A 22,168-nucleotide genomic window follows, 5' to 3' on the forward strand; every position below is an offset into this window, starting at 1 on the left:
TGCCGGGGGGTCCTGGGTGTCTTTGGGGGGGGGGGGCTGGGGAGGCCTGGGTGCCTCTTTGGGGGGGCTGGGGAGCAGCAGGTGAGGGGGCTGGGAGGCCTGGGGTGCCCCTTTGGGGGGGCTGGGGAGCAGCAGGTGAAGGGGCTGGGAGGCCTGGGTGCCCCTTTGGGGGGGGAGGCGGGGCTCCTGGGTGCCTTTGATGGGGGGGCTGGGAGGCCTGGGTGCCCCTTTGGGGGGGGAGGCGGGGGACCTGGGTGTCTTTGGGGGGGGGCTGGGAGGCCTGGGTGCCTCTTTGGGGGGGGCTGGGGAGCAGCAGGTGAGGGGGCTGGGAGGCCTGGGTGCCCCTTTGGGGGGGCTGGGGGGCGGTGAGGGGGACCTGGGTGTCTTGGGGGGGGCTGGGAGGCCTGGGTGCCCCTTTGGGGGGGCTGGGGGGCGGCGAGGGGGACCTGGGTGTCTTGGGGGGGGGGCTGGGAGGCCTGGGTGCCCCTTTGGGGGGGGCCGGGGGTCCTGGGTGTCTTTGGGGGGGGGGGGCTGGGAGGCCTGGGTGCCCCTTTGGGGGGGCTGGGGGGCGGCGAGGGGGACCTGGGTGTCTTTGGGGGGGGGCTGGGAGGCCTGGGTGCCCCTTTGGGGGTGCCGGGGGGTCCTGGGTGTCTTTGGGGGGGGGCTGGGAGGCCTGGGTGCCTCTTTGGGGGGGCTGGGGAGCAGCAGGTGAGGGGGCTGGGAGGCCTGGGTGCCCCTTTGGGGGGGCTGGGGGGCGGCGAGGGGGGCCTGGGTGTCTTTGGGGGGGGCTGGGAGGCCTGGGTGCCCCTTTGGGGGGGGAGGCGGGGGTCCTGGGTGTCTTTGGGGGGGGCTGGGAGGCCTGGGTGCCTCTTTGGGGGGGCTGGGGAGCAGCAGGTGAAGGGGCTGGGAGGCCTGGGTGCTCCTTTGGGGGGGCTGGGGGGCGGCGAGGGGGACCTGGGTGTCTTTGGGGGGAGGGCTGGGAGGCCTGGGTGCCCCTTTGGGGGGGCCGGGGGTCCTGGGTGTCTTTGGCGGGGGGGGGCTGGGAGGCCTGGGTGCCTTTGATGGGGGGGCTGGGAGACCTGGGTGCCCCTTTGAGGGGGGCTGGGAGGTCTGGGTGCCCCTTTTGGGGGTGCTGGGAGTTCTGGGTCCTTTGGGGGGGGAGCTGGGAGGTCTGGGTGCCTTTGATGGGGGGGCTGGGAGGTCTGGGTGCCCCTTTTGGGGGTGCTGGGAGTTCTGGGTCCTTTGGGGGGGGGCTGGGAGGTCTGGGTCCTTTGGGGGGGGAGCTGGGAGGTCTGGGTGCCTTTGATGGGGGGGCTGGGAGACCTGGGTGCCCCTTTGAGGGGGGCTGGGGCGCCTGGGGTGCCCCTTTTGGGGGTGCTGGGAGTTCTGGGTCCTTTGGGGGGGGGGAGGCTGAGACACCTGGGTGCCTTTTGGGGGTGCTGGGAGTTCTGGGTCCTTTGGGGGGGGAGCTGGGAGGTCTGGGTGCCTTTGATGGGGGGGCTGGGAGGCCGGGGTGCCTTTGGGGGGCTAAAGCGGGGAGGGGGGGTGCCCCGGGGTGCGCGGCGCGGCTCAGCGAGGCTCCCCGCAGTGTACTCGCTGGACGGGCTGCTGGTGTTCGGGCTGCTGCTGGTCTGCACCTGCGCCTACCTGCGGAAGGTGCCGCGCCTCAGGTCCTGGCTGCTCTCCGAGAAGCGCGGCGTCTGGGGCGTCTTCTACAAGGGTGAGGCGGGGGCGCAGGGGTGCGGGATGGGGACACGGGGGTCCAGGGTGGGGACATGGCTCCGGGACGGGGACACGGGGGTGCGGGACAGGGATGTGGGGCTCCGGGGTGGGGACGCAGGGTTCCAGGATGGGAACACGGGGGTCCGGGATGGGGACACAGGGCTCTGGGATGGGGACACGGGGGTCCAGGATGGGGACGTGGGGGTCTCGCCCCAGCACAGGGCTCCGGGGGTGGGGACGCAGGGCTCCGGGATGGGGACGCGGGGCTTGGGGACGGGGACACAGGGGTCTGGGATGGGGACACGGGGCTCCGGGATGGGGGACACAGGGATCTCGCTCCAGCACAGGGCTCCGGGGTGGGGACGAGCGGGTCCGGGACGGGGATGCAGGGCTCCGGGACGGGGGACGCGGGGCTTGGGGACGGGGGACACAGGGGGTCTGGGATGGGGACACGGGGGTCCGGGATGGGGATGTGGGGGTCTCGCCCCAGCACAGGGCTCCAGGATGGGGATGTGGGGGTCCAGGATGGGGACGTGGCTCTGGGACAGGGGCTCGGGGCTCTGGAATGGGGACGCGGGGCTCCGGGACAGGGACACGGGGCTCCGGGGTGGGGACACGGGTCTGGGATGGGGACAGGGGGGTCCAGGATGGGGACACGGGGCTCCGGGATGGGGACACAGGGGTCTGGGATGGGGACACGGGGCTCCGGGATGGGGACACAGGGATCTCGCTCCAGCACAGGGCTCCGGGGTGGGGACGAGCGGGTCCGGGACGGGGACGCAGGGCTCCGGGACGGGGACGCGGGGCTTGGGGACGGGGACACAGGGGTCTGGGATGGGGACACGGGGGTCCGGGATGGGGACGTGGGGGTCTCGCCCCAGCACAGGGCTCCAGGATGGGGATGTGGGGGTCCAGGATGGGGACGTGGGGGTCTCGCCCCAGCACAGGGCTCCAGGATGGGGATGTGGGGGTCCAGGATGGGGACGTGGCTCTGGGAGAGGGGCTTGGGGCTCTGGAATGGGGACGCGGGGCTCCGGGACAGGGACACGGGGCTCCGGGGTGGGGACATGGGTCTGGGATGGGGACAGGGGTGTCCAGGATGGGGACACGGGGCTCCGGGATGGAGACACAGGGATCTCGCTCCAGCGCAGGGCTCCGGGGTGGGGACGCAGGGCTCCGGGACGGGGACGCGGGGCTTGGGGACGGGGACACAGGGGTCTGGGATGGGGACACGGGGGTCCGGGATGGGGATGTGGGGGTCTCGCCCCAGCACAGGGCTCCAGGATGGGGATGTGGGGGTCCAGGATGGGGACGTGGCTCTGGGACAGGGGCTCGGGGCTCTGGAATGGGGACGCGGGGCTCCGGGACAGGGACACGGGGCTCCGGGGTGGGGACACGGGTCTGGGATGGGGACAGGGGGGTCCAGGATGGGGACACGGGGCTCCGGGATGGGGACACAGGGGTCTGGGATGGGGACACGGGGCTCCGGGATGGGGACACAGGGATCTCGCTCCAGCACAGGGCTCCGGGGTGGGGGACGAGCGGGTCCGGGACGGGGACGCAGGGCTCCGGGACGGGGACGCGGGGCTTGGGGACGGGGACACAGGGGTCTGGGATGGGGACACGGGGGTCCGGGATGGGGACGTGGGGGTCTCGCCCCAGCACAGGGCTCCAGGATGGGGATGTGGGGGTCCAGGATGGGGACGTGGGGGTCTCGCCCCAGCACAGGGCTCCAGGATGGGGATGTGGGGGTCCAGGATGGGGACGTGGCTCTGGGAGAGGGGCTTGGGGCTCTGGAATGGGGACGCGGGGCTCCGGGACAGGGACACGGGGCTCCGGGGTGGGGACATGGGTCTGGGATGGGGACAGGGGTGTCCAGGATGGGGACACGGGGCTCCGGGATGGAGACACAGGGATCTCGCTCCAGCGCAGGGCTCCGGGGTGGGGACGCAGGGCTCCGGGACGGGGACGCGGGGCTTGGGGACGGGGACACAGGGGTCTGGGATGGGGACACGGGGGTCCGGGATGGGGATGTGGGGGTCTCGCCCCAGCACAGGGCTCCAGGATGGGGATGTGGGGGTCCAGGATGGGGACGTGGCTCTGGGACAGGGGCTCGGGGCTCTGGAATGGGGACGCGGGGCTCCGGGACAGGGACACGGGGCTCCAGGGTGGGGACACGGGTCTGGGATGGGGACAGGGGGGTCCAGGATGGGGACACGGGGCTCCGGGATGGGGACACAGGGGTCTGGGATGGGGACACGGGGCTCTGGGATGGGGACACAGGGATCTCGCTCCAGCGCAGGGCTCCGGGGTGGGGACGCAGGGCTCCGGGACGGGGACGCGGGGCTTGGGGACGGGGACACAGGGGTCTGGGATGGGGACACGGGGGTCCAGGATGGGGACGTGGGGGTCTCCCCCCAGCACAGGGCTCCAGGATGGGGATGTGGGGGTCCAGGATGGGGACATGGCTCTGGGACAGGGGCTCGGGGCTCTGGGATGGGGACATGGGGGTGCAGGACAGGGACGCGGGGCTCCGGGACAGGGACACGGGGCTCCGGGGTGGGGGACACGGGTCTGGGATGGGGACAGGGGGGTCCAGGATGGGGACACGGGGCTCCGGGGTGGGGACACAGGGATCTCGCTCCAGCACAGGGCTCCGGGGTGGGGACACGGGGGTCCGGGATGGGGATGCGGGGCTCGGGGATGGGGACAGGGGGGTCTCACCCCAGCACAGGGCTCCGGGATGGGGACACGGGGGGTCCAGGATGGGAACGAGCGGGTCCGGGATGGGGACACAGGGATCTTGCTCCAGCACAGGGCTCTGGGATGGGGACACGGGGGTCTCGCCCCAGCACAGGGCTTCAGGATGGGGACAGGGGGGTCCGGGATGGGGACATGGAGGTCTCGCCCCAGGATAGGGCTCCAGGATGGGGATGCGGGGCTCCGGGATGGGGACACAGGGGTCTCGCCCCAGCACACGGCTCTGGAATGGGGACACGGGGGTCCGGGATGGGGGTGCAGGGCTCTGGGATGGGGACACGGCGGTGCGGGATGGGGACGTGGGACTCCGGGGTTGGGACACAGGGGTCCAGGATGGGGACAGGGGGGTCCAGGGTGGGGGACACGGGGCTCCAGGATGGAGACACAGGGGTCTTGCCCCAGCACAGGGCTCTGGGATGGGAAAGCGGGGCTCTGGGATGGGGATGCGGAGCTCCAGGCCAGGGACAGGGGGCTCCAGGATGGAGACGTGGGGGTCTCACCCCAGCACAGGGCTTCGAGGTGGGGACACGGGGCTCTGGGATGAAGACCCAGGGGTCCCGGATGGGGACGTGGGGCTCCGGGATGGGAACACGGGGATCTCACCCCAGCACAGGGCTCCGGGATGGGGACACGGAGGTCCAGGATGGGGACGTGGGGCTCTGGGACGGGAACAGAGGGGTCCAGGATAGGGACACGGGGGTCCGGGATGGGGACGTGGCTCCGGGACAGGGGCTCGGGGCTCCGGGACGGGGACACGGGGCTCCGGGATGGGGATGCGGGGCTCGAGGATGGGGACAGGGGGGTCTCACCCCAGCACAGGGCTCCAGGATGGGGACACGGGGGTCTCACCCCAGCACAGGGCTTCGAGGTGGGGACACGGGGCTCTGGGATGAAGACACAGGGGTCCCGGATGGGGACGTGGGGCTCCGGGATGGGAACACGGAGGTCCAGGATGGGGACGTGGGGCTCTGGGACGGGAACAGAGGGGTCCAGGATAGGGACACGGGGGTCCGGGATGGGGACGTGGCTCCGGGACAGGGGCTCGGGGCTCCGGGACGGGGACACGGGGGTGCAGGACAGGGACGCGGGGCTCTGGGACAGGGACACGGGGCTCCGGGGTGGGGACACAGGGATCTCGCTCCAGCACAGGGCTCCGGGGTGGGGACACGGGGCTCCGGGATGGGGATGCGGGGCTCGAGGATGGGGACAGGGGGGTCTCACCCCAGCACAGGGCTCCGGGGTGGGGACACGGGGGTCCGGGATGGGGACGCGGGGGTCCGGGATGGGGACACAGGGATCTTGCTCCAGCACAGGGCTCTGGGGTGGGGACGCGGGGGTCTCGCCCCAGCACAGGGCTTCAGGATGGGGACAGGGGGGTCCAGGATGGGGACGAGCGGGTCCGGGATGGGGACATGGAGGTCTCGCCCCAGCACAGGGCTCCAGGATGGGGATGCGGGGCTCCGGGATGGGGACACAGGGGTCTCGCCCCAGCACATGGCTCTGGAATGGGGACACGGGGGTCCGGGATGGGGACGTGGGGCTCCGGGATGGGAACACGGGGATCTCACCCCAGCACAGGGCTCCGGGATGGGAACACAGAGGTCCAGGATGGGGACGTGGGGCTCTGGGACGGGAACAGAGGGGTCCAGGATAGGGACACGGGGGTCCGGGATGGGGACGTGGGGGTCTCACCCCAGCACAGGGCTCCAGGATGGGGACGTGGGGGTCTCGCCCCAGCACAGGGCTCCAGGATGGGGACACGGGGGTCTGGGATGGGCACGAGCGGGTCCGGGATGGGGACACAGGGATCTTGCTCCAGCACAGGGCTCCGGGACAGGGGCACGGGGCTCTGGGACGGGGACACGGGGGTGCGGGACAGGGGCGCAGGGCTCCGGGGGTGGGGACACAGGGGTCTGGGATGGGGACACGGAGCTCCAGGCCAGGGACAGGGGGCTCCAGGATGGGGACGTGGGGGTCTCACCCCAGCACAGGGCTTCGAGGTGGGGACACGGGGCTCTGGGATGAAGACCCAGGGGTCCCGGATGGGGACGTGGGGCTCCGGGATGGGAACACGGGGATCTCACCCCAGCACAGGGCTCCGGGATGGGGACACGGAGGTCCAGGATGGGGACGTGGGGCTCTGGGACGGGAACAGAGGGGTCCAGGATAGGGACACGGGGGTCCGGGATGGGGACGTGGCTCCGGGACAGGGGCTCGGGGCTCCGGGACGGGGACACGGGGGTCCGGGATGGGGATGCGGGGCTCGAGGATGGGGACAGGGGGGTCTCACCCCAGCACAGGGCTCCAGGATGGGGACGTGGGGGTCTCGCCCCAGCACAGGGCTCCAGGATGGGGACGTGGGGGTCTCGCCCCAGCACAGGGCACCCTCCGCGCCCGCCCCTGCTCACCCCGCTCTGCCCCGACCCCGCAGCTGCCGTCATCGGCACCCGGCTGCACGTGCCCGTGGCCGTCTCCTGCGTCCTCATGGCTTTCTACGTCCTGGTGGTGAAGTGACCCCGCGGGGACGCGCCAGGACCGGTGACGACGACCAGAGACCCCGGGTACCGACCCCGAGCGCCCCGCCACCAGCCCGCACCCCGCCTGGGGCGGCCTTGGGGAGCCGCCATGGCCCGGCGCCCTGCTTAAACCCACCTCGTCCCCCCCGGCGGGGCCGGGCAGCCATGGGTGCCGCCGGGCCCCCCTCGAGCCGTCGGAAGGGGAGTTGGGGGGGCGTGCGGCGGGGCAGCGGGCGAGGGGCTCGGCGAGCGGACCCTCAGCGAGAGGCAAGATCCGGCCGTGCCCCCGGGACTGCGGGGACTGGGGGGGGCCGGCAGCGGGCAGGGCCCTTCCTCGCCGTGGGGTTTCCCCGCTCCCCGGGGAGCGCGGGGTCCCTGGGGGTCCCTCGGCCGGGGTCTCCCCACTGTGGCTGCGGGGTTTGTAACCCCCCCCGGTTTGTAACCGCTGGACCACGATGTGTAAATAAAGCGGGGGTTCCCCTGCGGGCAGCGCTGGCTCCCTCCCGGGGGGTCCTATGGGGCGAGGAGCTGCTGTGGGGCTGGCTCCTGTGGGGCTGGGGGGTCCTGTGGGGTGAGGGGCCGCTGTGGGGCTGGCTGCTGTGTGGCGGGGGGTCCCATGGGGCAAGGGGCTGCCATGGGGCTGGCTGCTGTGGGGCGGGGAGTCCCATGGGGTGAGTGGCTGCTGTGGGGCTGGGGATCCTATGGGGCGAGGGGCCGCTGTGGGAGTGGCTGCTGTGGGGCTGGGGGTCCCATGGGGCGAGGGGCTGCTGTGGGGCTGGCTCCTGTGGGGCTGGGGGTCCTGTGGGGTGAGGGGCTGCCATGGGGCTGGCTGCTGTGGGGCTGGGGGGTCCCATGGGGCAAGGGGCTGCTGTGGGGCTGGCTGCTGTGGGGCTGGGGGGTCCCATGGGGCAAGGGGCTGCTGTGGGGCTGGCTGCTGTGGGGCTGGGGGTCCTGTGGGGCAAGGGGCTGCTGTGGGGCTGGCTGCTGTGGGGCTGGGGGGTCCCATGGGGCAAGGGGCTGCCGTGGGGCTGGCTGCTGTGGGGCAGGGGGGTCCCATGGGGTGAGCGGCTGCTGTGGGGCTGGGGATCCTATGGGGCGAGGGGCCGCTGTGGGGCTGGCTGCTGTGGGGCTGGGCATCCTATGGGGCGAGGGGCCGCTGTGGGAGTGGCTGCTGTGGGGCTGGGGGGTCCCATGGGGCAAGGGGCTGCCATGGGGCTGGCTGCTGCGGGGCGGGGAGTCCCATGGGGTGAGTGGCTGCTGTGGGGCTGGGGATCCTATGGGGTGAGGGGCCGCTGTGGGAGTGGCTGCTGTGGGGCGGGGGGGTCCCATGGGGCAAGGGGCTGCTGTGGGGCTGGCTGCCGTGGGGTGAGGGGCTGCCATGGGGCTGGCTGCTGCAGGGCGGGGAGTCCCATGGGGCTGGCTGCTGTGGGGCTGGGGGTCCTGTGGGGCAAGGGGCTGCTGTGGGGCTGGCTGCCGTGGGGTGAGGGGCTGCCATAGGTCTGGCTGCTGTGGGGCTGGGGGGTCCCATGGGGCAAGGGGCTGCTGTGGGGCTGGCTGCTGTGGGGCTGGGGGTCCTGTGGGGCAAGGGGCTGCTGTGGGGCTGGCTGCTGTGGGGCTGGGGGGTCCCGTGGGGCAAGGGGCTGCTGTGGGGCTGGGGGTCCCATGGGGCAAGGGGCTGCTGTGGGGCTGGCTGCCGTGGGGTGAGGGGCTGCCATAGGTCTGGCTGCTGTGGGGCTGGGGGGTCCCATGGGGCAAGGGGCTGCTGTGGGGCTGGCTGCTGTGGGGCTGGGGGTCCTGTGGGGCAAGGGGCTGCTGTGGGGCTGGCTGCTGTGGGGCTGGGGGTCCCGTGGGGCAAGGGGCTGCTGTGGGGCTGGGGGTCCCATGGGGCAAGGGTCTGCTGTGGGGCTGGCTGCCGTCGGGGTGAGGGGCTGCCATAGGTCTGGCTGCTGTGGGGCTGGGGGTCCCATGGGGCAAGGGGCTGCTGTGGGGCTGGCTGCTGTGGGGCTGGGGGTCCCATGGGGCAAGGGGCTGCTGTGGGGCTGGCTGCTGTGGGGCTGGGGGGTCCCATGGGGCAAGGGGCTGCTGTGGGGCTGGCTGCTGTGGGGCTGGGGGGTCCCATGGGGCAAGGGGCTGCTGTGGGGCTGGCTGCCGTGGGGTGAGGGGCTGCCATAGGTCTGGCTGCTGTGGGGCTGGGGGTCCCATGGGGCAAGGGGCTGCTGTGGGGCTGGCTGCTGTGGGGCTGGGGGTCCCATGGGGCAAGGGGCTGCTGTGGGGCTGGCTGCTGTGGGGCTGGGGGTCCCATGGGGCAAGGGGCTGCTGTGGGGCTGGCTGCTGTGGGGCTGGGGGTCCCATGGGGCAAGGGGCTGCTGTGGGGCTGGCTGCCGTGGGGTGAGGGGCTGCCATAGGTCTGGCTGCTGTGGGGCTGGGGGTCCCATGGGGCAAGGGGCTGCTGTGGGGCTGGCTGCTGTGGGGCTGGGGGTCCCATGGGGCAAGGGGCTGCTGTGGGGCTGGCTGCTGTGGGGCTGGGGGGTCCCATGGGGCAAGGGGCTGCTGTGGGGCTGGCTGCTGTGGGGCTGGGGGTCCCATGGGGCAAGGGGCTGCTGTGGGGCTGGCTGCTGTGGGGCTGGGGGTCCCGTGGGGCAAGGGGCCGCTGTGGGGCTGGCTGCTCTGGGGTGGGGGGTCCCGAGGGGCGCGGGGGCCGTGCAGGGGTGAGCGTGCAAGGCGTGTGCACCACCTGCCTCTGCAGGGGAGGGGCGTGCGAGGCCCTGAGGTGTGCGGCGGGTGCACGCGTGTGCGGCTGGGCACGCTCGCGTGCCCATGTGAGCACACACGGGGCGGGGAGGTGAGCGTGCAAAGCCAGGCTGCGTGCACACACGCGCACAGCACGAGCACGCGGGGCTGCTGTGTCCGTGTGCGCGCACACGCTCCCGGGGCACAAGTGTGCAGGGGCGGGGGGGGTGTCCTGGGCACATGTGTGTGCATATATGTGTGTGTGTGTGCATATCTGTGCGTGCATATGTGCGTGTGTGTAAATGTGCGTGTCCATGTGTGCATATATGTGCGTGCGTGCATATATGTGCGTGTGTATATATGTCCACATCCGTGTGTGCATGTATGTGCGTGTGTGTGCATATGTATGGGTTTGCATATGCGTGTGCACGCGTATATGTGCGTGTGTGCGTGTATATATGCGTGTATGTGCGTGTGTGTGTGCACGTGTGCGTGCATGTATGTGCGTGTGTATATATGTCCACGTCCGTGTGTGCATGTATGTGCTTGTGTGCATATGTATGGGTTTGCATATATGTGTGTGCACGCGTATATGTGCGTGTGTGCGTGTATATATGCGTGTGTGTGCGCGCGTGCATGTATGTGCGTGTGTATATATGTCCACGTCCGTGTGTGCATGTATGTGCGTGTGTGTGCATATACGTGTGTGTGTGCATATGTATGGGTTTGCATGTGCGTGTGCACGCGTATATGTGCGTGTATATATGCGTGTATGTGCGTGTGTGTGTGCACGTGTGCGTGCATGTATGTGCGTGTGTGTGCATATACGTGTGTGTGCATATGTATGGGTTTGCATATGCGTGTGCACGCGTGTGTGTGCGTGTGTATATGCGTGTATGTGCGTGTGTGTGTGCACGCGTGCGTGCATGTATGTGCGTGTATGTGCGTGTGTGTGTGCACGCGTGCGTGCATGTATGTGCGTGTATGTGTGCACGCGTGCGTGCATGTATGTGCGTGTATGTGCGTGTGTGTGTGCACGCGTGCGTGCATGTATGTGCGTGTATGTGCGTGTGTGTGCACGCGTGCGTGCATGTATGTGCGTGTATGTGTGCACGCGTGCGTGCATGTATGTACGTGTGTGTGTGCACGCGTGCGTGCATGAATGTGCGTGTATGTGTGCACACGTGCGTGCATGTATGTGCGTGTATGTGCGTGTGTGTGTGCACGCGTGCGTGCATGTATGTGCGTGTATGTGTGCACGCGTGCGTGCATGTATGTGCGTGTGTGTGTGCACGCGTGCGTGCATGTATGTGCGTGTATGTGCGTGTGTGTGTGCACGCGTGCGTGCATGTATGTGCGTGTATGTGTGCACGCGTGCGTGCATGTATGTGCGTGTATGTGCGTGTGTGTGTGCACGCGTGCGTGCATGTATGTGCGTGTATGTGCGTGTGTGTGTGCATGCGTGCGTGCATGTATGTGCGTGTATGTGTGCACACGTGCGTGCATGTATGTGCGTGTATGTGTGCACACGTGCGTGCATGTATGTGCGTGTATGTGCGTGTGTGTGTGCACGCGTGCGTGCATGTATGTGCGTGTATGTGTGCACGCGTGCGTGCATGTATGTGCGTGTGTGTGTGCACGCGTGCGTGCATGTATGTGCGTGTATGTGCGTGTGTGTGTGCACGCGTGCGTGCATGTATGTGCGTGTATGTGTGCACACGTGAGTGCATGTATGTGCGTGTATGTGCGTGTGTGTGTGCATGCGTGCGTGCATGTATGTGCGTGTGTGTGTGCACGCGTGCGTGCATGTATGTGCGTGTATGTGCGTGTGTGTGTGCACGCGTGCGTGCATGTATGTGCATGTGTGCACACGTGCGTGCATGTATGTGCGTGTATGTGCGTGTATGTGTGCACGCGTGCGTGCATGTATGTGCGTGTATGTGTGCACGCGTGCGTGCATGTATGTGCGTGTATGTGCGTGTATGTGTGCACGCGTGCGTGCATGTATGTGCGTGTATGTGCGTATGTGTGTGCACGCGTGCGTGCATGTATGTGCGTGTATGTGCGTGTGTGTGCACGCGTGCGTGCATGTATGTGCGTGTATGTGTGCACGCGTGCGTGCATGTATGTACGTGTGTGTGTGCACGCGTGCGTGCATGTATGTGCGTGTATGTGTGCACGCGTGCGTGCATGTATGTGCGTGTATGTGCGTGTGTGTGTGCACGCGTGCGTGCATGTATGTGCGTGTATGTGCGTGTATGTGTGCACACGTGCGTGCATGTATGTGCGTGTATGTGCGTGTATGTGTGCACACGTGCGTGCATGTATGTGCGTGTATGTGCGTGTATGTGTGCACACGTGCGTGCATGTATGTGCGTGTATGTGCGTGTATGTGTGCACACGTGCGTGCATGTATGTGCGTGTATGTGCGTGTATGTGTGCACACGTGCGTGCATGTATGTGCGTGTATGTGCGTGTATGTGTGCACGCGTGCGTGCATGTATGTGCGTGTATGTGCGCACATGCGCGCGGCTGTGCCCACGTGTGTGCTCTGCGCGTGCCCTGCCTCTCTGTGTGTGTGTGTGCGCGTGCGCCCGGGGCGGGTCCTCCGGCCGCCAGGGGGCGCGCTGGGGCGGGGCGGGACCGGCGCCGCCATGTTCCCGTCGTGCCCCGCGCGGCCGCGCTATAAAATGGCGGCGCGGAGGCGCCGGGCGGGGGTGGCGGCGGCCGCGCGGGCGGGTGTGTGCGTGTGCGTGCGTGTGGGTGGGTGTGCAAGGCGCGTGCAAGGCCCGTGGGCGTGTCTGCGTGCGAGGCGGGTGTGCGAGGCGGGTGTGCGAGGCGCGCGCCAGCCCCCCCCCCCCCCCCCTACACGTTGATCTTATTCGATCGGCCGGGCCGGGCCGGGCCGGGCCGAGGTGAGAAGAGCGGCGCCGCGAAGCCCGCGGGCGCTGTGCGGCGGCCGGCGGCGGGCGGGATGAGTCGATCAGATAGGCGAGGCCGCGGCCGCTGAGCGCCCTGCGATTCTGACCCGCCGCCGGCCGCAGCCACGCGGCGCTGCCCCGGGGGCCGTGCAAGCGCCGTGCAACGTCCGGGAGCTGAGCACGGGGCTCCTGCGGCGTGCAAGGGCCGTGCAAGCGCCGTGCAACGCCTGCGAGCTGCGCACGGGGCTCCTGCGGCGTGCAAGGGCCGTGCAACGCCTGGGAGCTGTGCACGGGGCTCCTGCGGCGTGCAAGGGCCGTGCAACGCCTGGGAGCTGTGCACGGGGCTCCTGCGGCGTGCAAGGGCCGTGCAACGCCTGCGAGCTGCGCACGGGGCTCCTGCGGCGTGCAAGGGCCGTGCACGGGGCCATGCAAACACCTTGCAACGCCTGGGAGCTGTGCACGGGGCTCCTGCGGCGTGCAAGGGCCGTGCAACGCCTGGGAGCTGTGCACGGGGCTCCTGCGGCGTGCAAGGGCCGTGCAACGCCTGCGAGCTGCGCACGGGGCTCCTGCGGCGTGCAAGGGCCGTGCACGGGGCCATGCAAGCACCTTGCAACGCCTGGGAGCTGCGCACAGGGGCTCCTGCAGCGTGCAAGGGCCGTGCAAGCGCCGTGCAACGCCTGGGAGCTGTGCACGGGGCTCCTGCGGCGTGCAAGGGCCGTGCAACGCCTGGGAGCTGTGCACGGGGCTCCTGCGGCGTGCAAGGGCCGTGCAACGCCTGCGAGCTGCGCACGGGGCTCCTGCGGCGTGCAAGGGCCGTGCACGGGGCCATGCAAGCACCTTGCAAACGCCTGGGAGCTGCGCACGGGGCTCCTGCGGCGTGCAAGGGCCGTGCAAGCGCCGTGCAACGCCTGGGAGCTGCGCACGGGGGCTCCTGCGGCGTGCAAGGGCCGTGCAACGCCTGCGAGCTGCGCACGGGGCTCCTGCGGCGTGCAAGCGCCGTGCAACGCCTGGGAGCTGTGCACGGGGCTCCCCCCTGCCCTGCGGCGTGCAAGGGCCGTGCACGGGGCCATGCAAGCACCTTGCAACGCCTGCGAGCTGCACACGGGGCTCCTGCGGCGTGCAAGGGCCGTGCAAGCGCCGTGCAACGCCTGGGAGCTGTGCACGGGGCTCCTGCGGCGTGCAAGGGCCGTGCACGGGGCCCTGCCAGCGCTGTGCAACGCCTGGGAGCTGTGCACGGGGCTCCTGCGGCGTGCAAGGGCCATGCACGGGGCCCTGCCAGCGCTGTGCAATGCCTGGGAGCTGCGCATGGGGCTCCTGCGGCGTGCAGGCCGCCGTGCAAGCGCCGTGCAACGCCTGGGAGCTGTGCACGGGGCTCCTGTGGCGTGCAAGGGCCGTGCACGGGGCCCTGCCAGCGCTGTGCAACGCCTGGGAGCTGTGCACGGGGCTCCCCCTGCCCTGCGGCGTGCAAGGGCCATTCCCAGGGCCATGCAAGCTCCGTGCAATGCCTGGGAGCTGTGCACGGGGCTCCTGCGGCGTGCAAGGGCCATGCAAGCGCCGTGCAACACCTGGGAGCTGCGCACAGGGCTCCTGCGGCGTGCAAGGGCTGTGCACGGGGCCCTGCCAGCGCCGTGCAACGCCTGGGAGCTGTGCACGGAGCTCCTGCGGCGTGCAGGCGCCGTGCAAGCGCCGTGCAACGCCTGGGAGCTGCGCACGGGGCTCCTGCGGCGTGCAAGGGCCGTGCAAGCGCCGTGCAACGCCTGGGAGCTGCGCACGGGGCTCCTGCGGCATGCAGGGGCCGTGCAAGCGCCGTGCAATGCCCGGGAGCTGCGCACAGGGCTCCTGCGGCGTGCAAGGGCCGTGCACGGGGCCATGCAAGCGCCTTGCAACGCCTGGGAGCTGTGCACGGGGCTCCTGCGGCGTGCAAGGGCCGTGCAAGCTCCGTGCAACACCTGGGAGCTGCGCTCGGGGTTCCCCTGGCCCTGCGGCGTGCAAGGGCCGTGCACGGGGCCCTGCCAGCACCATGCAACTCCTGGGAGCTGCGCACGAGGCTGTGTCAGCCCTGCAGTGTGCAGGGGCTTTGCACAGGGCCGTGCAAGCTCCGTGCAATGCCTGGGAGCTGCGCTCGGGGCTGTGCCAGCCCTGCGGCGTGCAAGCCCCCGTGGTGTGCAAGGGCTTTACACAAGGCTCTGCTTTGCACAGGGCTCCCCCAGTCCTGCGGTGTGCAAGGGCCACACATGTGGCCCTGCAACCCCCGTGCAATGCACGTGAGCTTCGCACAAGGCTGTGCAAGCCCTGCAGCGTGCAGCAGCTGTGCACGAGGCCGTGCAAACTCCGTGCCATGCATGCGAGCTTTGCACGGGACATGCCAGACCTGCAGCGTGCAAGGTCCTACGAGCACCGTGCAACGCGTGCGAGCTGCACACGGGGCTCCCCCAGCACCACGGTGTGCAAGGGCCGTGCCACACGCGTGAGCTTCTCGTGGAGCCGCGTGGCGTGCAAGGGCCCTGCACGAGTGCGACGCGTGTGAGCTTTGCACGGGGCCGGCCGAGCCCTGCAGCACGCAAGGCCGTTGCACAAGGCCCCGCGAGCTCCCTGTGCAACGCACGTGAGCTTCGCACGGGGCCGTGCGAGCCCCGCAGCGGGCGGCAGCTGCGTGCAAGGCCGTGCGAGCTCCGTGCCACACGTGTGGGCTTCACACGGCGCCGCGCTTGTGCGGGGGAGCTGGGGCCGCGCAGGCGTGCGAGCCCCGTGCAGGGCGTGCGAGCCCCGTGTCACCCCCGCCCGGGGCACCCATGGGTGACACCGCAGCTGCGCTCCTCGGTGCGTTATTGGCAGCTGGTGGTGACGGGGGGACAGCACCGGTGGTGACAAGGGGACAGCCATGGCGGTGACGGGGACAGCTGCAGTGGCAAGGAGACAGGCGCAGTGGTGACAAGAGGACAATGGTGGTGACAGAGGGACAGCCACGGTGGTGACGAGGGGACAGCCGCGGTGGTGACAAAGGGACAGCCGTGGTGGTGATGAGGGGACAGCCGTGGTGGTGACGAGAGGACAATGGTGGTGATGGGACAGCCGCGGTGGTGATGAGGGGACAGCCATGGTGGTGACGAGGGGACAGCCACGGTGGTGACAAGGGGACAGCCATGGTGGTGACGGGGGGACAGCTGCAGTGGTGATGTGGGGACAGCCATGGTGGTGACGAGAGGACAATGGTGGTGACGAAGGGACAGCCATGGTGGTGCTAAGGGGACAGCCACGGTGGTGACGAGGGGACAGCCGCGGTGGTGACGAAGGGACAGCCATGGTGGTGACGGGGGGACAGCCGCGGTGGTGACAAGGGGACAGCGGCGGTGGTGATGAGGGGACAGTGGCGGTGGTGATGAGGGGACAGCCGTGGTGGTGATGGGGGGACAGCCGCGGTGGTGACAAGAGGACAATCATGGTGACGAAGGGACAGCCACAGTGGTGACAAGGGGAGACAGCCACGGTGGTGATGGCGGGACAGCCACGGTGGTGACAAGAGGACAATCATGGTGACGAAGGGACAGCCACGGTGGTGCCAAGGGGACAGCCATGGTGGTGACAAGGGGAGACAGCCACAGTGGTGATGGGGGGACAGCCACGGTGGTGACAAGGGGACAGCCACAGTGGTGACGGGGGGGACAGCCGCAGTGGTGACAAGGGGACAGCCACGGTGGTGACGAAGGGTCAGCCACGGTGGTGACAAGGGGACAGCCATGGTGGTGACGAGGGGATAGCCATGGTGGTGACGAGGGGATAGCCATGGTGGTGACGAAGGGTCAGCCACGGTGGTGACAAGGGGACAGCCACGGTGGTGACAAGGGGACAGCCACGGTGGTGATGGGGGGACAGCCGCAGTGGTGACAAGGGGACAGCCACGGTGCCGGTGCTACCGGGAGAAGCCGCTGCCATGGTTGGTGGCAGCGTGGTGGGGACACTCCGGGAGGGGGACAGCGGCCCAGCGGGGCCTCCCTGTGCCGAGGTGACACCGCGGACACGTCCCCACGCCACCGTGGCCCGGGGCTCGCAGCCGTGGCCCCGTGCGGTGATGTCCCCGTGCCACCACAGGGACAGGCGCGTCCCCACCCCACGGCCCTGTCCCCCGTCCCACGGGAGATGCTGGCGTCCCGGTGCCACCGCAGCTGGAGCCGTGTCCCCAGCGTCCCCCATCCCCACGGTGCACACCAGCATCCCCGTGTCCCATATGTCCCCATGTCCCGTGTCCCCCATGTCTCCCTTCTGCCCCGTGTCCCTGTGTCCCCTATGGCCCCTGTGTCCCCTATGGCCCTCGTGTCCCCTATGTCCTTGTGTCCCCATGTCCCCCATGTCCCTGTGTGCCGTATGTCCCCATATCCACCGTGTCCCCCATGTGTCCCCTCTGCCCCATGTCACTATATACCCAGTGTCCCCTGTGTCCCCCATATCCCCCGTGTCCCCATGTCCCCCATGTCTTTGTGTCCCCCGTGTCCCATATGTCCCCATATCCCCTGTGTCCCCTGTGTCCCCTATGGCCCCTGTGCCCCCTATGTCCCTCGTGTCCCCTATGTCCTTGTGTCCCCATGTCCCCCATATCCCCAGTGTCCCCCATGTCCCTGTGTCCCATATGTCCCCATATCCCCTGTGTCCCCCATGTGTCCCCTCTGCCTCATGTCACTATATGCCCAGTGTCCCCATATCCCGTGTCCCCACTGTCCCCATATCCCGTGTCCCCCATCTCCCATATGTCCCCATATCCCCTGTGTCCCCCATGTGTCCCCATATCCCATATGTCCCCTGTGTCTCCCGTGTCCCCCGTGTCCCCCATCTCCCATATGTCCCCATATCCACCGTGTCCCCCATGTGTCCCCTCTGCCCCATGTCACTATATGCCCAGTGTCCCCTGTGTCCCCCATATCCCCCATGTCCCCATGTTCCCCATGTTCCCCATGTCCCATATGTCCCCATATCCCCTGTGTCCCCCATGTCTCCCCTCTGCCTCGTGTCCCCATATCCCCAGTGTCCCCTGTGTCCCCTATGGCCCCTGTGTCCCCTATGGCCCCTGTGCCCCCTATGTCCCTCGTGTCCCCCTATGTCCCTCATGTCCCCTATGTCCTTGTGTCCCCATGTCCCCCATATCCCCAGTGTCCCCCATGTCCCTGTGTCCCATATGTCCCCGTATCCCCTGTGTCCCCCATGTGTCCCCTCTGCCCCATGTCCCCATATCCCGTGTCCCCTGTGTCCCCCATGTCTCCCCTCTGCCTCATGTCACTATATCCCCAGTGTCCCCATATCCCGTGTCCCCATATCCCGTGTCCCCCATCTCCCATATGTCCCCATATCCCCTGTGTCCCCCATGTGTCCCCATATCCCATGTCCCCTGTGTCTCCCGTGTCCCCCGTGTCCCCCATCTCCCATATGTCCCCGTATCCCCTGTGTCCCCTGTGTCCCCCATATCCCCCATGTCCCCATGTTCCCCGTGTCCCATATGTCCCCATATCCCCTGTGTCCCCCATGTGTCCCCTCTGCCTCATGTCACTATATCCCCAGTGTCCCCATATCCCGTGTCCCCAGTGTCCCCATATCCTGTGTCCCCCATCTCCCATATGTCCCCATATCCCCTGTGTCCCCCATGTGTCCCCATCTCCCATATGTCCCCATATCCCCTGTGTCCCCCATGTGTCCCCATATCCCATATGTCCCCATATCCCCTGTGTCCCCCATGTGTCCCCATATCCCATATGTCCCCATATCCCCTGTGTCCCCCATGTGTCCCCATCTCCCATATGTCCCCATATCCCCTGTGTCCCCCATGTGTCCCCATATCCCATATGTCCCCATATCCCCTGTGTCCCCCATGTGTCCCCATATCCCATATGTCCCCATATCCCCTGTGTCCCCCATGTGTCCCCATATCCCATATGTCCCCATATCCCCTGTGTCCCCCATGTGTCCCCATATCCCATATGTCCCCATATCCCCTGTGTCCCCCATGTGTCCCCATCTCCCATATGTCCCCATATCCCCTGTGTCCCCCATGTGTCCCCATATCCCATATGTCCCCATATCCCCTGTGTCCCCCATGTGTCCCCATATCCCGTGTCCCCCGTGTCCCCCATGTCCCATATGTCCCCCTATCCCCTGTGCCCCCCCGTGTCCCCTCTGCCCCATGTCCCCGTATCCCGTGTCCCCCGTATCCCCCATGTCTCCCCTCTGCCCCGTGTCACTATATCCCCGGTGTCCCCATGTCCCCCGTGTCCCCCGGTGTTATCCCAGGGTTGCATCCCCGGCGCCATTCGGGGGGTGCCCGGTGTCATTCCCGGAGGATGACGCCTGGTGCCGTTCCCAAGGGAACGTTGCCGGTGCCGGTCCCGGTCCCGGTCCCAGCGGTGCCGGTGCCATTCCCGGGGGAGGGATGCTGGGTGCCATTCCCGGTGCTGTTCCCAGGATAACACTCCCGGTTCCATTCCCGGGGATATGTTCCCGGGGGTGATGCCCGGTGCCGGTGCCGATCCCGGGGATACGTTTCCCGGGGTGGTGGTGGGGGGGGGGTTGCTGGGTACCAATCCCGGTTCCGTTCCCAGTTCCCTTCCCGGGGATGCGTTTCCCGGTGCCGTTCCCGGGGGGTGTGGGATGCTGGATATCATTCCCAGTGCCGTTCCCGGGGCGGCGGGGGGGGATGCCGGGTGCCATTCCCGGTTCCGTTCCGGGGATAACGTTCCGGGTGCCATTCCCGGGGATACTTTTCCCGGTTCCGTTCCCGGGGGGGCGGGGCGGGATGCTGGATACCGTTCCCGGTGCCGTTCCCGGGGGGGCGGGGGGGGGGATGCTGGAAGCCGTTCTGGGGGGGGGGGGTGGTGGGATGCTGGATTCCGTTCCCGGTGCCGTTCCCGGTGCCGTTCCCGGTGCCGTTCCCGGGGGGGGGGGGCGGGGCGGGGATGCCGGGTGCCATTCCCGGTTCCGTTCCGGGGATAACATTCCGGGTGCCGTTCCCGGGGATACTTTTCCCGGTGCCGTTCCCGGTGCCGTTCCCGGGGCAGGGGCGGGATGCTGGGTGCCGTTCCCGGGGGTGGGGGTGGGGGCGGGGGATGCTGGATTCCGTTCCCGGTGCCGTTCCCGGTGCCGTTCCCGGGGCGGGGGGGGGGGGATGCCGGGTGCCATTCCCGGTTCCGTTCCGGGGATAACGTTCCGGGTGCCATTCCCGGGGATGCGTTTCCCGGTTCCGTTCCCGGTGCCGTTCCCGGGGGTGGGGGCGGGGGATGCTGGGTTCCGTTCCCGGTGCCGTTACCGGGGCGGGGGGGGGGGGAGGGATGCCGGGTGCCGTTCCCGGTTCCGTTCCGGGGATAACGTTCCGGGTGCCGTTCCCGGGGATGCCGGGTGCCATTCCCGGTTCCGTTCCGGGGATAACGTTCCGGGTGCCATTCCCGGGGATGCGTTTCCCGGTTCCGTTCCCGGTGCCGTTCCCGGGGGTGGGGGCGGGGGATGCTGGGTTCCGTTCCCGGTGCCGTTACCGGGGCGGGGGGGGGGGGGAGGGATGCCGGGTGCCGTTCCCGGTTCCGTTCCGGGGATAACGTTCCGGGTGCCGTTCCCGGGGATGCCGGGTGCCGTTCCCGGTGCCGTTCCGGGTTCCGTTCCCGTTCCCGGGGGCGGGGGGCAGGTGGCGGCAGGTGCGCGCGCGGGGCCGGGCCGTTGGGGGGGGGGGAGGGGGGGAGGGGGCGGGGCGGCGGGGGCCGGTTCCCGCACGGGACCGATCGCTGCCGCCTCCACCCGCTGGCGCCATGGCCGGTACCGGTACCGGGGCTCGCTGGTTGCTGTGGCTGCTAGCCTTGACGGCCACCGTGCCAACCGGCCGCACCGGGGAACGGCTGCACGTCTGCAAGGAGGTACCGGGATGGGGACGGGGGGGGGGGGCACCGGCAACCGGTACCACCCCCCGGTAGATGAAACCGTTCTCCGGTAGCACCGGGGATGCGGCTCCGGGGCTGGTCCCTATGGGATGGGGAGGGGCGGGGGGGGTCCCTACAGCGTGGCGGGACTGGCCGGTCCCCGGGGGGGTCGGGGGGGGGCAGAGCCCCCCCCCGACCCCCCCGGGGACCGGCCAGTCCCTAAGGGCTTCCGTTATAACCGGAGGAGGGGTCCCATGGGCTCCATCACCTATAGGGCGCCCTATATGCACCCCCCCGTAAAAGGGGGGGGCTCCTCGGGGTCCCCTCTAGCGCAGCATCGGGGCGGATAAAGTCGCTTTGCTATCGAGGGGGGGGGGGTCCCCAACCGGTGTCACCCCCTCCAGCCCCACGGCGGTGACCCCCAGGTTGGTCCCCGTATCCCCGGCGGCTGCTGAGATGTTGGGGGGGGGCCCCAAACCCCCCTGCATGCCCCCTAAACCCCCCCCAAACCCTGCCCGGGGGTGACACGCGTGTGTCCCCATCGGCCACGTGTCCATCCCGGCCTGGCACGCGGTGGCTGAGGGGGGGCAAAAGTGACCTGCGAGGACAAACCGGGGCGGGGGGCTCCAGGGACAGCGGGGCTGGGGCGAGCCCCCCCCCCGCCAGCTTCCAAATTTCCTCCAAATTTCCCTCCCCGGGGGCCTGCGCTCACCCTCCGCGGCGTCCCCCCCCCCCCCCGGCTCTCCCCGACCTGCGGCCGCTTTTCATCTGGGCCAGAAATTTTTTTTTTTTTTTTTTTTTGTGCCGTGATCCAATTTTTTTTTTATTATATTTTTTTTTTTTGGTGCGTTCCACGGCCCGGAGCTGGAAACGATAGCTGGTGCCCGTCCCCGGGAGGGATCGCTCCCACGGAGGTTACGTCCCCCGTGCCCCCCGCCATTGGGGACAGACCCCCCCCCCCGGTGACGGTGCCAGCCCGGGGTCCCCCCCTCCCGCTGCAGAGCCGCGCTGGGGCTGAATTAGGTCGATTTATTTTGATTTTTTAAAAAAAAAAAAAAAATTCAGCCTTTACAAAGGCAAGCGATTAACATCGCTCATCCCGGCCCCCTCGGCTCCGCGCTGGGCTGGGATGAAGTTTGGGAAGAGGGGAACCCCCCCCCCCCCCCCGGCTTCTTCCCAAGGGAATCCCTCAGGAGCAAGAGCGACGTTGGGTGCTCGGGGGTGCTGAGAGCCGGGGTGGCCCCGGGGGTCCCCCCGGTCCTGGCCGGGGCGGTGGGCACCCCGCTCTGCGCCCCCGTCCCGCGGCCGTGGGGGGCTCGGTGCTGCCCGTACGTGGGCAGGGGCTGCCGCAGGCAGAGCCTTCGCCCCCCCTTTCCCCCCGCCATCGCCGCCGTTTCCAGCCGACGGGAAACATCAAAGCCTTGTTTTCTCGCCAACCTGCCACGCTCCGGCGTCTGCCGGGAACACGAAGCCACGACGCCCGGCTCGGAAACCCCAGGGATGCTGCAACGGCGGGGTGTGGGGGGGTGCAGCGTCGCTCCCTCGCCCCCCCGGTACCCCACCGCGCCGGCATCCACCGCGGAGCAGCCAGATCCGGCCTTCGGCCTGCCCGGGAGATTAACCACGCCGGCCGGGC

At 69.1% G+C, this 22,168-nt stretch overlaps 1 protein-coding gene and 1 non-coding gene across 2 annotated transcripts; both read left to right on the forward strand.

The window, feature by feature from the left end:
- Positions 1-1,491: 1,491 nt before the first annotated feature.
- Positions 1,492-7,025, forward strand: LOC142595119 (protein kish-B-like). Its single transcript, XM_075722564.1, has 2 exons — positions 1,492-1,720; positions 6,914-7,025. Exons 1-2 carry the CDS (start codon positions 1,492-1,494, stop codon positions 6,994-6,996), a joined length of 312 nt encoding a protein of 103 aa, XP_075578679.1. The 3' UTR covers positions 6,997-7,025.
- A 5,430-nt stretch (positions 7,026-12,455) lies between these two features.
- LOC142595125 (small Cajal body-specific RNA 2) lies at positions 12,456-12,760 on the forward strand. Its single transcript, XR_012831713.1, has one exon.
- The last annotated feature ends 9,408 nt before the right edge of the window (positions 12,761-22,168 follow it).

The sequence above is a fragment of the Pelecanus crispus genome, chromosome 17 (genome assembly GCF_030463565.1).
Source record: "Pelecanus crispus isolate bPelCri1 chromosome 17, bPelCri1.pri, whole genome shotgun sequence".
NCBI classification, from domain to species: Eukaryota; Metazoa; Chordata; class Aves; order Pelecaniformes; family Pelecanidae; genus Pelecanus; species Pelecanus crispus.